Source organism: Strix uralensis, chromosome 29, assembly GCF_047716275.1.
Source record: "Strix uralensis isolate ZFMK-TIS-50842 chromosome 29, bStrUra1, whole genome shotgun sequence".
Lineage (NCBI taxonomy): Eukaryota > Metazoa > Chordata > Aves > Strigiformes > Strigidae > Strix > Strix uralensis.
Window position 1 is genome coordinate 2,293,205 of NC_134000.1, and position 13,070 is coordinate 2,306,274.

The 13,070-nt window shown below is 48.6% G+C and overlaps 1 protein-coding gene across 2 annotated transcripts in view; it reads right to left on the reverse strand.

Annotated features, from left to right (window-relative positions):
• The window catches only part of LOC141935890 (syncytin-2-like), a 146,541-nt gene that overhangs the window by 2,193 nt on the left and 131,278 nt on the right, over positions 1–13,070 (reverse strand). Inside the window, exons 2-3 of one of the 2 annotated variants that reach the window (XM_074852550.1) lie at positions 4,479–4,814; positions 2,154–2,301 (exon numbers count right to left, since the gene is read on the reverse strand). In XM_074852550.1, coding sequence (XP_074708651.1) covers positions 2,154–2,195 — 42 coding nt within the window. In that variant the 5' untranslated portion in view covers positions 2,196–2,301; positions 4,479–4,814. Of the gene's footprint in view, positions 1–2,153; positions 2,302–4,478; positions 4,924–13,070 lie in introns of those variants that run through there. The other variant, XM_074852549.1, reaches the window with a different exon arrangement.

The following is a 13,070-nucleotide window of genomic DNA, read 5'->3' on the forward strand; positions in this document are numbered from 1 at the left end:
AGACCGAGCTTCCGCATGAGACAAGCCGAACTGCCGTCGTAAAGCTCGATATCCTTGGTGAAAAAATTGATGTGATAATACAGCTTGTTGCTTAATGTTAGGAACAGTATTAAGAGCCATAGCGGAAACAAGAGCATCCGCTCTGGCATTACCTTCTGTATAAAATCCTGGTAAAGTGGTATGACTACGGATGTGCATGATAAAATAAGGTTCTGTCCGTAGTTGAATACTTTTCCAGAGTTCTAAAAGTACATCAAATAATAATTGATTGTCTGACATGGTCAAAACCACTTTGTCTAGTCTAGAAACTAAGTTAGCTACATACGCCGAGTCAGTTACAATATTTACAGGAACAGAAAAAATAGAAAAAACAACAGCCATTGCACGTAGCTCTACTACTTGTGGAGAACCATTTTGATATACTACTTTGTTGTTCCAGTTGTTGTTTTCATACCATACTACTGCTGCTTTACCTGTTTTTCCTGAGCCATCTGTAAAAACAGTAGGGCCGTTCACTGGTTCTGGGCGGCTTAAATTTTTTTGACCAAATGGTATTTCTCGGGCAAATTTCAGTAGCGGGTGTGACGGCAGGTGATATGACACCTGTCCTTGAAAACCCGCCATGGCTGCCTGTAGTTCATAATTATTTGCCAAGCACCATTCAAAATACCAATTTTGAACAGGTAAAACAATCTTAGCTGGGTCACGCCCTGTTAGTTCTGTACATCGTTTTCTGGCTTTTATGATTACATCAGCAATAAGCTCAAACAGTCCAGGAGCAGTTTTTCGTGGTCGGAATGACAGAAACATCCATTCTAGAATGTGCAGTGGGTCATCCCACTCAGAATTCCACTGCACCAAAGCACCAAATGGTACAGTTTTGTCAATTAGTACAAAGAGTTGCACCAATTGAGACAGATCTATTCGAGAAACAAATTTCTCGTGTATAGATCGTTCCACCATGTGAATTACCTTTAATGCTTCCTCAGTTAATACTCTGGGTTCTGTTGGATCATTGGAATTTTTTAATAATTCCAATAAAGGTTGCAGTTGTGAATTGGTCAGTCCGAGATAGGGTCTAATCCAATTCAGAGATCCCATTAACTTCTGTACATCATTAAGGGTTTTAACTTCAAGGTTAAGTTTCACAGGTTGAGGCATTACCTGCCTACCTGTGACTGTTAGTCCTAAATACTTCCAGGGTTCTACTTTCTGCACCTTTTCAGGGGCGATAACTAATCCATAGTGTTGTAATGAATTTCTAGTCACATTCTCCATGTCATTCAACTGCTCCTTGTTGTTTGATGCTAACAGGATGTCATCCATGTAATGGTAACAATAACTGGTAGGGAATCTTTCCCTTACAGGTGACAAAGCTTGTGCCACAAACCATTGACAAATTGTTGGTGAATTTTTCATGCCCTGCGGCAGAACTTTCCATTGATATCTTTTTGCAGGTTCTGCATGATTGACAGAAGGCACAGAGAATGCAAATTTTTCCCTGTCTTGACAAGCTAATGGTATTGTAAAAAAACAATCCTTGAGATCCATGACAATGATTTCCCAATCTTGAGGGATCATGGCCGGTGAAGGCATGCCTGGTTGTAGAGCCCCCATCGTGGCCATGACAGCATTGATCTGCCGCAGGTCATGCAAAAATCGCCATTTTCCTGATTTCTTTTTTATCACAAACACTGGAGTATTCCAGGGGCTCTGAGAGGGTTCAATGTGTCCAGCAGCTAGCTGTTCTGCCACCAATTCTTGCAGGGCCTTTAATTTCTCCATTGGTAGGGGCCACTGATCCACCCACACAGGGTTATTCGTTAACCAAGTTAAAACAAGCGTGGGTTGCCTAACACCCTGCAGCACAGTGGCCCCCGTTAAAAATCCGTAGTAATCTTCACCCCCCACTGTGACAAGCAATCTCTCCCCCATAGATTGAGGGGAGCTGCTGTCACATATGGTTTAACGACTGCTTGTTGGCCCTCAGGATTGGTGATCAGAATTGCCGTAGCTGCTGTTCTTGCTCGTGCGGAGCCTCCCAGCCCCACTACCCCTGTGTCCACATCCTCTGTTGGCCAGGTGGATGGCCACAGATAGTTAGAAATAATAGTCACATCGGCGCCCGTATCTAGGAGCCCCGCAAGCCTTACTGTAGTCGGTGAATGTCCATGATTTGACAGCGTGCACGTCATATGTGGTCGAGATGATGAGACAGTCTGAGACCAGCACACTTGAGGGGGTCCTGTAGAACCGAAGCCTCCATCGCCTCGCAGTCGCTGTTCTGCTTTTGGGACACAACTCAAAAAAGGAACAAGTTGAGCAAGACGAGTACCTTTTGGAATCGTAACAGGTGGATAAAGGGTCGAAACTAATGCACAAATTTGACCCGTAAAGTCAGCATCAATGACTCCCACATGCACGATTAATCCGTTTAAGGTGCTACTTGATCTTCCTATAAGTAACGCACTCAGTCCTCGTCCTATGGGACCCCTTGCCTCAAGAGGGACCTTAACAATGTCTTTTGTAACTATAGTTATTGTGTCGGCGGTGGATACATCCAACCCTGCTGAGCCAGTAGTTGCGGCTGATAGCTGCTCACAGAGGGGATTTGACCTGTTGTCTGGAGGGGATTTGATGTCCTCGCGCGCCCTCTCGCGCTCTTCTTGTGGTTTCCCTGTATCGGTTGCCCGTTAGCATGAAACTTGGAACGACATTGTTTTGCGAAATGTCCCAATTTCCCACATTTATTGCAATTAGTTCCTGGTGGGACAGTCATGGGCTGCTTGCCTGCCGACCTTCTGTTCGGGCAATTTACTTTCATATGACCGTCTTTACCACATCCAAAGCATTTTCCTGTATTTCGCATGTTCATGGCAGTAGCTAAAGCCGCCATTTTATGTTCCACTGTACCAACCTTTGAACATGCGGCCACCATGTCAGGAATAGAAGGATCTCCTGGTAAAGACTGTATTATCTTTTGGCAGTCCTCATTAGCATTATCCTTTGCTAGCTGTTTGCATAACATTTGTCTTAACGTTTCATCTTCTACCTGTTTCTCCAATGCAGCAGATATTTTTTCTACAAATTGCAAAAAGGGTTCTTTAGGACCTTGCCGGATAGCAATATACTTCTGTTTTGGAGCTGCCATTTCCATGGTTCGCTTTAATGCTGTAATCCCTATGTGTTGTGCCTGTTCAAGGACAATCGGAGGCCACGTAGCTTGCAGCTGAGGGTTACTAAATGGTCCCTCGCCAAGCAAGGCGTCTTCTCCGAGTCCTAACCTCGGATCGTCTTGTGGCAGTCGAGCATTATTTTGTGCAGCTGCTCGTGCCATCTGCCTCCAAGTAGATTGAAACACTTGTAATTGTACTGGCTGAAACAGCACTTGTGCGAGATGTGTAACATCATATGGACACAACAAATCTGTGCTGATTATTCGAATAAGTTGCATCACCTCAGGAGAATTGATTCCAAATTTCTGTGCTTTATTCTGCAAATCCTGCACCACCTTCCAACTGATCGGATTGTGCTCATCATGCTCATTTGTGCCTGCAACAGCTTTATAAACAGGGAATGCACCATAAGCCTCTGCTGCTATATCTACAGGCTTTGGACATGCCGGGGTTGGAGAGTATGGGCTGAGGCGTTCAACCAGATCCCAGTTGCCAGCCTCAGCAGCATACTTTCTAACTCCCTCCCAAAATCGATCAGGGGACCTTGGAATTACAGTTACTGTGGATGGAGGGAGAGTCCATGGCTGGGCTTTCTTCACCATGGGTTTATCTGTGATATGTAGAGTTTGTAAAGCCGTGGTTAAAGCTTCTTCTCCCTCACTTTCATTTTCGCTCTCGCTCTCTGGCTCTGTGTTACCAGCCCTATTTTCCTCCTCGGGGGGGGCTGATGGAATCACCCCTTCTGCTGCTGCGCCGCTAGGGGCCGCCGCTGCACCACTAGGTGGGGGGGGCTCCTCATCGCCCCGCAAAATATTTAATGGTGGAGGATGAGGAGGTGGGCGAGGGCGCGATCTGCTTTTGCCCGTGAGGGGTTTCCTGCCTGCTATTCCTGAGGCTGAGGTATCCACTGCCTTTGTCCCTTTGCCACAGTCCTCCCCGTCATTGTCTTCAGGTCGAATGTCTGTTAGTTTCCCATCAGAGGCCTCACGCTCTATCTTCCATTCCTTTAAGGTTTCACTCAATAAGCGCCATGTGGTTGCCAACTCACATGCCTCTTTTTGTCCTTTAGAGACCTCATCCAATATTTTCAATCCTACTGCTTGCCATGCACTCACACTGAATGCAGTAACTGTTGTGGCTTCAAAGCCTTGCATCTTACTCCATAGCAAAATCTTTTTCAGGCTTTGTTCTGAGGTTTTAACCCCCTTTCTTTTTAATAGGGCTTTCCAGGTAGACAAAATTGTCTCCTCTTCCTTTGTTAATGACTGCCCCATAATTACAGTCCCGTTCCCGGTGGCTCACCTTTTTAGGTGTCGAAATTCAGGTCCGGACCAGGCAGATTCCCTCTGCTCTCAGCTACACCGGGCTCCGTCTCCGCGGCTCTTCCCGCCGCCGTTATACTTCTCCTTTAAATGACCACTTCGCTCTAATCACGTTGCTCTAATCAATCACGTCGCTCTAATTTATCACGTCGCTCTAATTTATCACGTCGGGGTCACCATTTGTCGCAGTTGAGACGGACACGACAAACATCAGATTGTGTGAAAGCGACCAAAATGGCTGCAAAAGCCCCTTTATTGTTTTAACAAGCTTTTTTATAACCTTCTTCAAAGTAGGTGTTCATACAGGATTGGTTTACTTTAGTAACTAACAGTTCACGATTGGGTGATAGTTTCTCGCCTGAATCGTCAGGACAGTTCTTCTTATCTTAGTTCTCTAATCTTGTTTCCATGGCACTTCTCGGGACTTTCTGGCCTCTCATGGATACACTGGAATGTCTTCAAGGTTAAATTCTTCTTCAGTTAGACTAGAGGCAGACCCGCTGCCTCCCCCGACAGGGCGTGAGCATGTCTGGAGCAGATTTTTAAAAAATGCATGGTCTCAGTTTTGAAAGTTTAAGGCACCAAGTTCTCTTTGTCTGCTTTTCCCAATAAAAGCCTCAGAAATGCCACTGCAGTGCTCTCCAAATTCAGCAGAAGCAAGTCTAAGCACATCCCAGCCCTTCCTGCAGGTCTCATCACTTCAGCTGCCATCTGGGAGAAGCTGAATCTGCCACTCACCCACAGGAGCTGCAGGGAGGCAGCGGCCTCACTTAACCTACCAGGAAACTAGTCTCACCCTGAAGCAGCCCATAGCCTCGGCACCCACAAAAGCTGCACGGGTGGAGCTGGGCCCCAAACACCCCAGACAAGCCGTGCATCTCATCCGCACCTCGCTTGTGTCCCGCCAGGGAAGGCACTAATTCCTCCAGGAGTGCTAGACAATGATGCCAAAGGAGAGGGGGCAACACTTCCAGGTTAGTCAGGTAAAACTCTATAATCATGCTGTTACTTAATTCACAAGCTCTAGAAGGACAACAAAGGGCAACCAAAGGCTGATGATGCAGCAAAGATGTCAAGGGGACCCCTGGACAGCGACGGTGTTTCCAGTCTCCTGTCCTGGTGGCATCTGGACACAGAGAGGCTGAGGCAAGAGGCTGTACTAAGCAGCCTCTGCATTTGATTTGCATTCACCTCAGGTCCTGACGCTCTCGGAGGGTCTTCTGCTTCACTGCCACTCGACGTGCTCTCTGAGTCTGAAGAGCTGTCTGAGTCACTGGTGCTCCCTGACTCCGGGCTGATGGAATGTGCTGATGCCACACTCCTGGGCTGCGACTGTGGGGCGCTCCAAGGCCACCATGAGCTAAAATTAGAAGGCAGCATGGCTGAAGGTTACTTACTCTATTGACATGGCAGGATTCAAAATTAAAGCTGACACCCTGTGTTTTGGCACTGAGAGGAGAGGGGAGAAGGCCAAAGGAATACATTGTTAGACTCAAAAGATGAAGCACTGGAGTAAAAAACCTCTGGAAATAATAAAACCTGCAACTCCAACCCAGACAAATACTGCAGCAGGACATCACTGCTGCAATGTCAAGCTGCATTTAGCCAGCCAAAGTTTAGAAAACAACTGAAACTCTCAAGCGCTTTTCTGAAAGCCCCAACCCTCAAAAGAAAAATTTCCAATCAAGGCTAACAAGACAGAAACATACATTCCAGGATGGTTTCTCCTTTTGTATTCTCCCCTTGAAGTTTTCACTCCTTCCTCTGTGTTACTCGCTCAAGGTGCTAGAACTGCTTCATTGACAGCCATGTCAAGGAGCAGCAGTTTTTCCAACACCCTCCCTGACTCAAAAGTGTTTTTCTCCAGCACTGACAATGGGAGTGAATGGAACCGAGGGAGAGCCATGACTTTTATGCACAGCTTCTTTTCATTTTGAAATGGCCTTACAAAATCAAAACGTTCATTTTTTGACTTTGAAACCTCTTTCCAACATCATACATTTGTATGATTTGGAGGCAAGCTCCTCCCTGATCCACACTGGTATCGTGAGAACGCTCTCTTTCAAGAGTTTGCAGGGATGCAGTTCATGCCAAGAACTGGCGGGCCCTTCTGCAAGCCTCATTTTATAGACCATTACCCTGTGCTTGAAGAATACAGGTATTAAGCCAAAATTGGATGTCCATGCTCTCCTATAGGAAAAATTATGGGCTTCTCCACCTTTCTTCCTCTAATGCTGGCACATGGCTGATCAGCCTACCTTGAATATTGCTTCTGGTTAGCAATCCATGGCAGGAATGGTGTACAATCACTTGCCTTATCGGGAGGAGCTGAAACAGCCTCAGGGAGTCTACCTGACCCTTCGCTGTTCTTCACCCACTTGGCTGTTTTGGGCTTCCTTCTGAACTAAAACTGGACTCACCCATCACTACTACACCTGAAAATCCCATCAGCTCCAGTGTGATCTACATACACACTCATGGACGGGAAGAGCAGAAAACAAGGGAACAGCTGGGGAAATGGAATCCTGCTTCATAGGCAAAATCCAGCATGCCTGGAGTATCCATTTCTGACTGGAGCTTTTGGTAAAACCCCACACAACTAAAGCCACTTTTCAGCAGCAGCTTCAGGCAGTTAGAAACCAAAGCCTGTATCTACAAGAGAAACCAGGAACCCTTACCCATCTACCCCCTATAGAAAAGGTAGTTTGGTATTTCCCCCCCTATTTTGGTCTAGCTAGTAGTTTGGGAACAAACCTGTATCTTGGAGGAGCAAGCGAAGAAGGTGGTGGCTTTTCAACAACCTGTTTTGTTCACAAAAACAAAGAGGAGAGGGGGAGGAAAGGTGAGCTTAAGGAACTCAGCTCCACAAGTCACGATGGGATGTCTGTGTGCCTAGTGCATAAGAACATCGAAAACTGACTTGGTCGTCACCACTCTCTTCGCTATCACTGAGCTGCAGGTCGTCCTGGAGCATTCTGAAAGACAACCACAAGAGAAACATCAGCCAAGGCAGGCACGGTTTCAAGCAGCACACACTGAGAAAGACTTGGTTTGCGCCTGCCAAAGCAAACCAGCCTCCCACATCCTTTTTGAACATTCGGCATGCTCAGTCTCCTAAACCCTGTCGTTACCTAAACGAGGGATAAAAAGTTAACACACAACCTGGACATTTCGCCGGGCTTTCCAAATGGTCTCAGGACGGTTTGCAACGCAGGTCAGAATCGCTGGCTGCCAGCTACAGCCCTGTGAGGGGACTGCTCCTCAGCGCCGTTACCTAGCGCACTCACAACACAGCCAACAAAGGTTACCTAGCACACCAACACAGCCGTTACCTAGCACGCCAACACAGCAGTTAACCTAGCACGCCAACACAGCGGTTACCTTGCACGCCAACACAGCGGTTGCCTAGCACGCCAACACAGCGGTTACTTAGCACACAAACACAGCGGTTACCTAGCACGCCAACACAGCGGTTACCTAGCACGCCAACACAGCGGTTGCGTAGCACGCCAACACAGCGGTTGCCTAGCACGCCAACACAGCGGTTACCTACCACGCCAACACAGCTGTTCCTAGCACACCAACACAGCGGTTGCCTAGCACGCCAACACAGCGGTTATCTACCACGCCAACACAGCGGTTACCGAGCACGCCAACACAGCGGTTACCTAGCACACCAACACAGTCGTTACCTAGCACACCAACACAGCGATTACCTAGCACGCCAACACAGCGGTTGCCTAGCACGCCAACACAGCGGTTACCTAGCACACCAACACAGTCGTTACCTAGCACACCAACACAGCGATTACCTAGCACGCCAACACAGCAGTTGCCTAGCACGCCAACACAGCGGTTGCCTAGCACACCAACACAGCCGTTACTTAGCACGCCAACACAGCGGTTACCTATCACACCAACACAGCAGTTAACCTAGCACGCCAACACAGCGGTTACCTACCACGCCAACACAGCTGTTCCTAGCACACCAACACAGCGGTTGCCTAGCACGCCAACACAGCGGTTACCTACCACGCCAACACAGCTGTTCCTAGCACACCAACACAGCGGTTGCCTAGCACGCCAACACAGCGGTTATCTACCACGCCAACACAGCGGTTACCTAGCACGCCAACACAGCGGTTGCCTAGCACGCCAACACAGCGGTTATCTACCACGCCAACACAGCGGTTACTTACCACGCCAACACAGAGGTTGCCTAGCACGCCAACACAGCGGTTACCTAGCACACCAACACAGTCGTTACCTACCACACCAACACAGCCGTTACTTAGCACGCCAACACAGCGGTTGCCTAGCACGCCAACACAGCGGTTACCTAGCACACCAACACAGCCGTTACTTAGCACACGAACACAGCTGTTCCTAGCACACCAACACAGCCGTTACTTAGCACACCAACACAGCTGTTCCTAGCACACCAACGCTGCGGTTACCTAGCACGCCAACACAGCCGTTACTTAGCACGCCAACACAGCGGTTGCCTAGCACACCAACACAGCCGTTACTTAGCACACCAACACAGCTGTTCCTAGCACACCAACACAGCCGTTACTTAGCACACCAACACAGCTGTTCCTAGCACACCAACGCTGCGGTTACCTAGCACGCCAACACAGCGGACACAGTGGTTACCTATCACACCAACACAGCCGTTACCTAGCACACCAACACAGCAGGGCAACTTTTTTACTTAGAGCAACTTAGAATGATTTCTGAATACTGCTTAATAATCCTGCTACTGCCACCAAAAATGTGTTGCGAGCACATTAGTGGTACGCGCAGTTTTGAAGAAGTGTTTAAAAAATTTTTATAAGAGCTGCCAAACTCTTCTGTTTATCACATCAAATATTTTTGTTGACAATAAAGATAAAATGCTGTTTGTGCTGCAAGAGGTGCGATGCTTCAAATGTTTCTGAAAAGCAGCCACATTTGAAGCCCACGATTATAACAAAGATGTAAGTCACTGAAACATTACACACACACCCCCCCTCGGCTCAGACATCTTACAACTCGAAAAACACAAAGCTTGCTTAAAAAATGAGGAAAGAGGAAAGATAATTAGGCTACCAGATAACCCAAACCGTTCTATGATCCTATGCTCTTCTTCCAGCACTTTCTTCTGTAAATAGAATTTAGGAAACTCCTAATCCACATTTGTATGATACAGCCTTTATCACGGGATTTTTTGGCTGTGACTCTCTTCTGCCTGAAATGAGCAGCAGGTTTCCTGTTCACATAAATTGCTACTGAAGCAAATCACAGAGGGAGTCTTTCCAGCCTGGTTTATTTGCCTTACTCCTTATGGCTGAGATAGCACACAGCATTTTCCCAGACACTGGGAACATCTTCTTCTGAATAATAAAAAAAAAAGAAACTGGTGTAAGTTAGGGCTGAGCACTGAAGAAGGGTATCATGCAGTTTCTCATAGTGCAAAGCTCTTCCTATTAATGCAGTGCAGTGGTTTTGAAAGAATTCTAACATACTCCAGCAGCTGGAGAGGGGAAGAGCACTGCGTGACCAGGTAGCTCCGTGCAGACTGTGGCCTGAGTGCCATTGCCTTACAGTGCCCATTGCAGTTTAGAGATCAGCGGATGGATACTGCGCTCCTGGAAAAAGTGAGTTCAGCTCACAACTGCTTGCCCATGAAAACAGAAGGTGTCATGTAAAGGACAGAGACGGGTGGAACAGCTCTAGTGCCTGGTACCTCGCTGTTCCATCTGCTTACTGCAGGGGGTGAAGCTGTGCAAAATGCAGAGCAGGGAAGCACACAGGGGCTAAGGGTGCAGCAGAGGTTCTCTGCAAAGCCAACTGGAGAAGAATTTTAAATACAACCTCTGGTGTGTTTGAAACAGATTTTAAGGCCTAGTGAAAGGTGTTCAGGACGGAGCTCTCTCGTAATATTACCAAAGCAACCGGGGTGCTGCTCCACAGGCCCGAGAAGTGTCCTTAGCCCGCTTCTTGTATAGTCCCAACCCAGGGCTGGCTTAAAACCCAGTCAAGCTAATCCTAGAGAGACAGTTTTAACATAGGATGCTTAATTGTTTTGCTAGATTAAGAGAATTTAGTATACAGGATCTGCTTGCACTACCTAAGCTTTTAATACAACATCTTGAACTCTTAGAATTGTGCAAGATGAAAAGTAGTGGAAGAAAGATGAAGATGATGATGAACTGAAAGATGACCCTGAAACTGAAACAAGGATTGGAACCACAAGAGAAGAATTCGGCTGAGACAGGGGATTGTAGTGTACTTTCAGCATGCATGTGAGGTGGAGGGATCCCCCGTGTGTCCACTGCTGCAATACAGAACGCCGGCCTTCCAAAACTTCATACTAAGTCTTAGGGGGTTCTTTTGAGACCGAATTTACGGTAACAGCCTCTTCTTACTCACTACCCCTTTCTTATGCAACCACTTATCAACTGAACGCTGTGAGCTTTTTTTTATTTTTACATTTGAGACTCAATGCTGGAGGATCCCAGAGGCGTGATGACAGGAAGGGACCCCTGTGGTTTTTTCTTGGGGTACCTGGACTCACAGAGCAGTAAAGGCTGATAGATCATACTTACAGGCTCTATTCAGCGAGCCCACTAAGAAAAAGCTGATCGCATCGGCCTGTTGAATCCGGTCAACAGGTACAAACGGCCTCACCACGACTGAGCACAAAGCTCGGAAGAGTATTTTAGGTGCAGGATTGGGCTTTTGCTTGTTACGCTGGTTTTGTGTTTGCATGGGAATGTGCGTGTGTGCGGCTACAAATGCACACAGACATGAATTACACGTCATAAATGTGTTGGTATCACAAACGCCTCACCTTCATCAGAACTTTATCTATAACTTGTTACTTTTATGCTAGACTTTGTGGCACATTTGTGACCTTCAGAACTCTTGGTACCATCCGAGCATCCTGCACTTACAAACTGTGGTTCCGTTAGTTATTGGGATGCAGGCAGTTGTGTCTGGTCAGCTGAGAGGAGATGTTCCTACGGTGTTTCCAATGTTCTGCCTCTTCAAAGGTAGATGCGCCTGCCTCCTCCAGCAGGATGGCTTGTCACTCTGGCTTTCCAATGATACTTCCGATGTTGCAGAGAATAATTCTGTCTTAATTCTCAGGCCGGCCGGCTCTCCGGGCCAAGCAGCCCCTGCAGCGAGCCCCCGCCGTGTGGGCTGCCCGGGCATCTGGGGGTCCTCGGGGGCTGGGGAGGGCTCGCGTCAGTCTCTCCTTTCTCTTTGGTAGTGGTTTCTTTTTTTAACTTTCTAGGGCTTGATTTCCTTTGTATTTATGCAAGAGAACTTCAGAATCCGCCCCCCAGCTCTGCCTGCATTGGGTTCCCCACACCCTCTCCCTCCCTCGGTCAAGCCTGATGCCAGGTCTGGGCAAACCAGCTCTGCAGCTCTTGGCGACACCCGGAATGTTCTCTGGGTGCTGGTGCTGGGGGCGGTGTCGGTGCCGGTTCGGAGCCACTGAACGCCCCGAGCGCGCTGCCGCTCTGCTGCGGCAGATCTCCGGTGCCTTCTAAGGGAGCAGAGGCGAGGCTGATCCCTCTGCTCCCAGAGGCTCCTGCCACAAACCAAACGCCCTCTGTGCCTCCGCTGGCACCCTGAAATCCTGCCCTCGACCCCAGCCTGTGCGCACAGGATAAACCCCCCGGCCTGCGCACAGCTCGGAGGGACTGAAGCACCCCATTGCTGCCACTGAGTTAAAAAAAGTATAAAGAAGTTTTATTCTCTTTTTTACGCTGACGGTGTCAGTGCTGGGGCGGTGTCAGGGGCGGTGTCAGGATCGGTGTCACTGCGGGTGTCGGCGCAGGTATCGGTGTCGGTGCTGGAGGCAGTGCTGGTCTTCACGGTTGTTCCACTGTAACCAGGTTCCTTCCACCTCCATTTGTTCGCCCTTGCAGGTGCTTTTAATGTAGTAATTCAACAAGTCAGACTGGTACTGAGGCTTCAAAAGCGTGAGAAAGTTCCAGGTACTCACCCACCTTAAGGTGTAGCTGTTTCGCGTCTCAGCCACTGCAAACCCTGCCTAGCGTAGCGTACCGCTTCGGGCACGCTGCTGTTCAGCGCCAGAGCGCACGTCGCTGTGCCGAGTTCAGCAAAAAACTCTGCACAAAGGGGAGGGAGGGAGAAAACATTTGGTTGGTTTCACACAACAGGCACATCTGACAGGCGAGGGGCAGCGAGCAGCGGCAGCAGCAGCACCCTGTCAGTCGGCAGGTCCCGCTAAACACATCGTTAATGCAGAGAGCTCAGCGCTAGCCCAAGGCCGGGCAGCGTCACAAGCACAGAGGGCAGGGCACGTGGGAGGAAAACGCACTCACACGGGCACACACACGCTGAACCGCCTCCCCGGGCTCTGGCTTTGAAAGGACACCGAGACGCCGCGGTAGGTGGCCAGGAGTTTGGGTGTTCACACCCCAGTCCCTACCGCGCGCCTCCCCCAGGTTTTAAACCGGCCAAGTCTGGTGTCTTTCTGAGGGGTGCCTGGCAGCACACACCGCTGTCACCGGGCTGGTCCCTTTGCTTCACCCATCCTCAGACCTTGGAGACG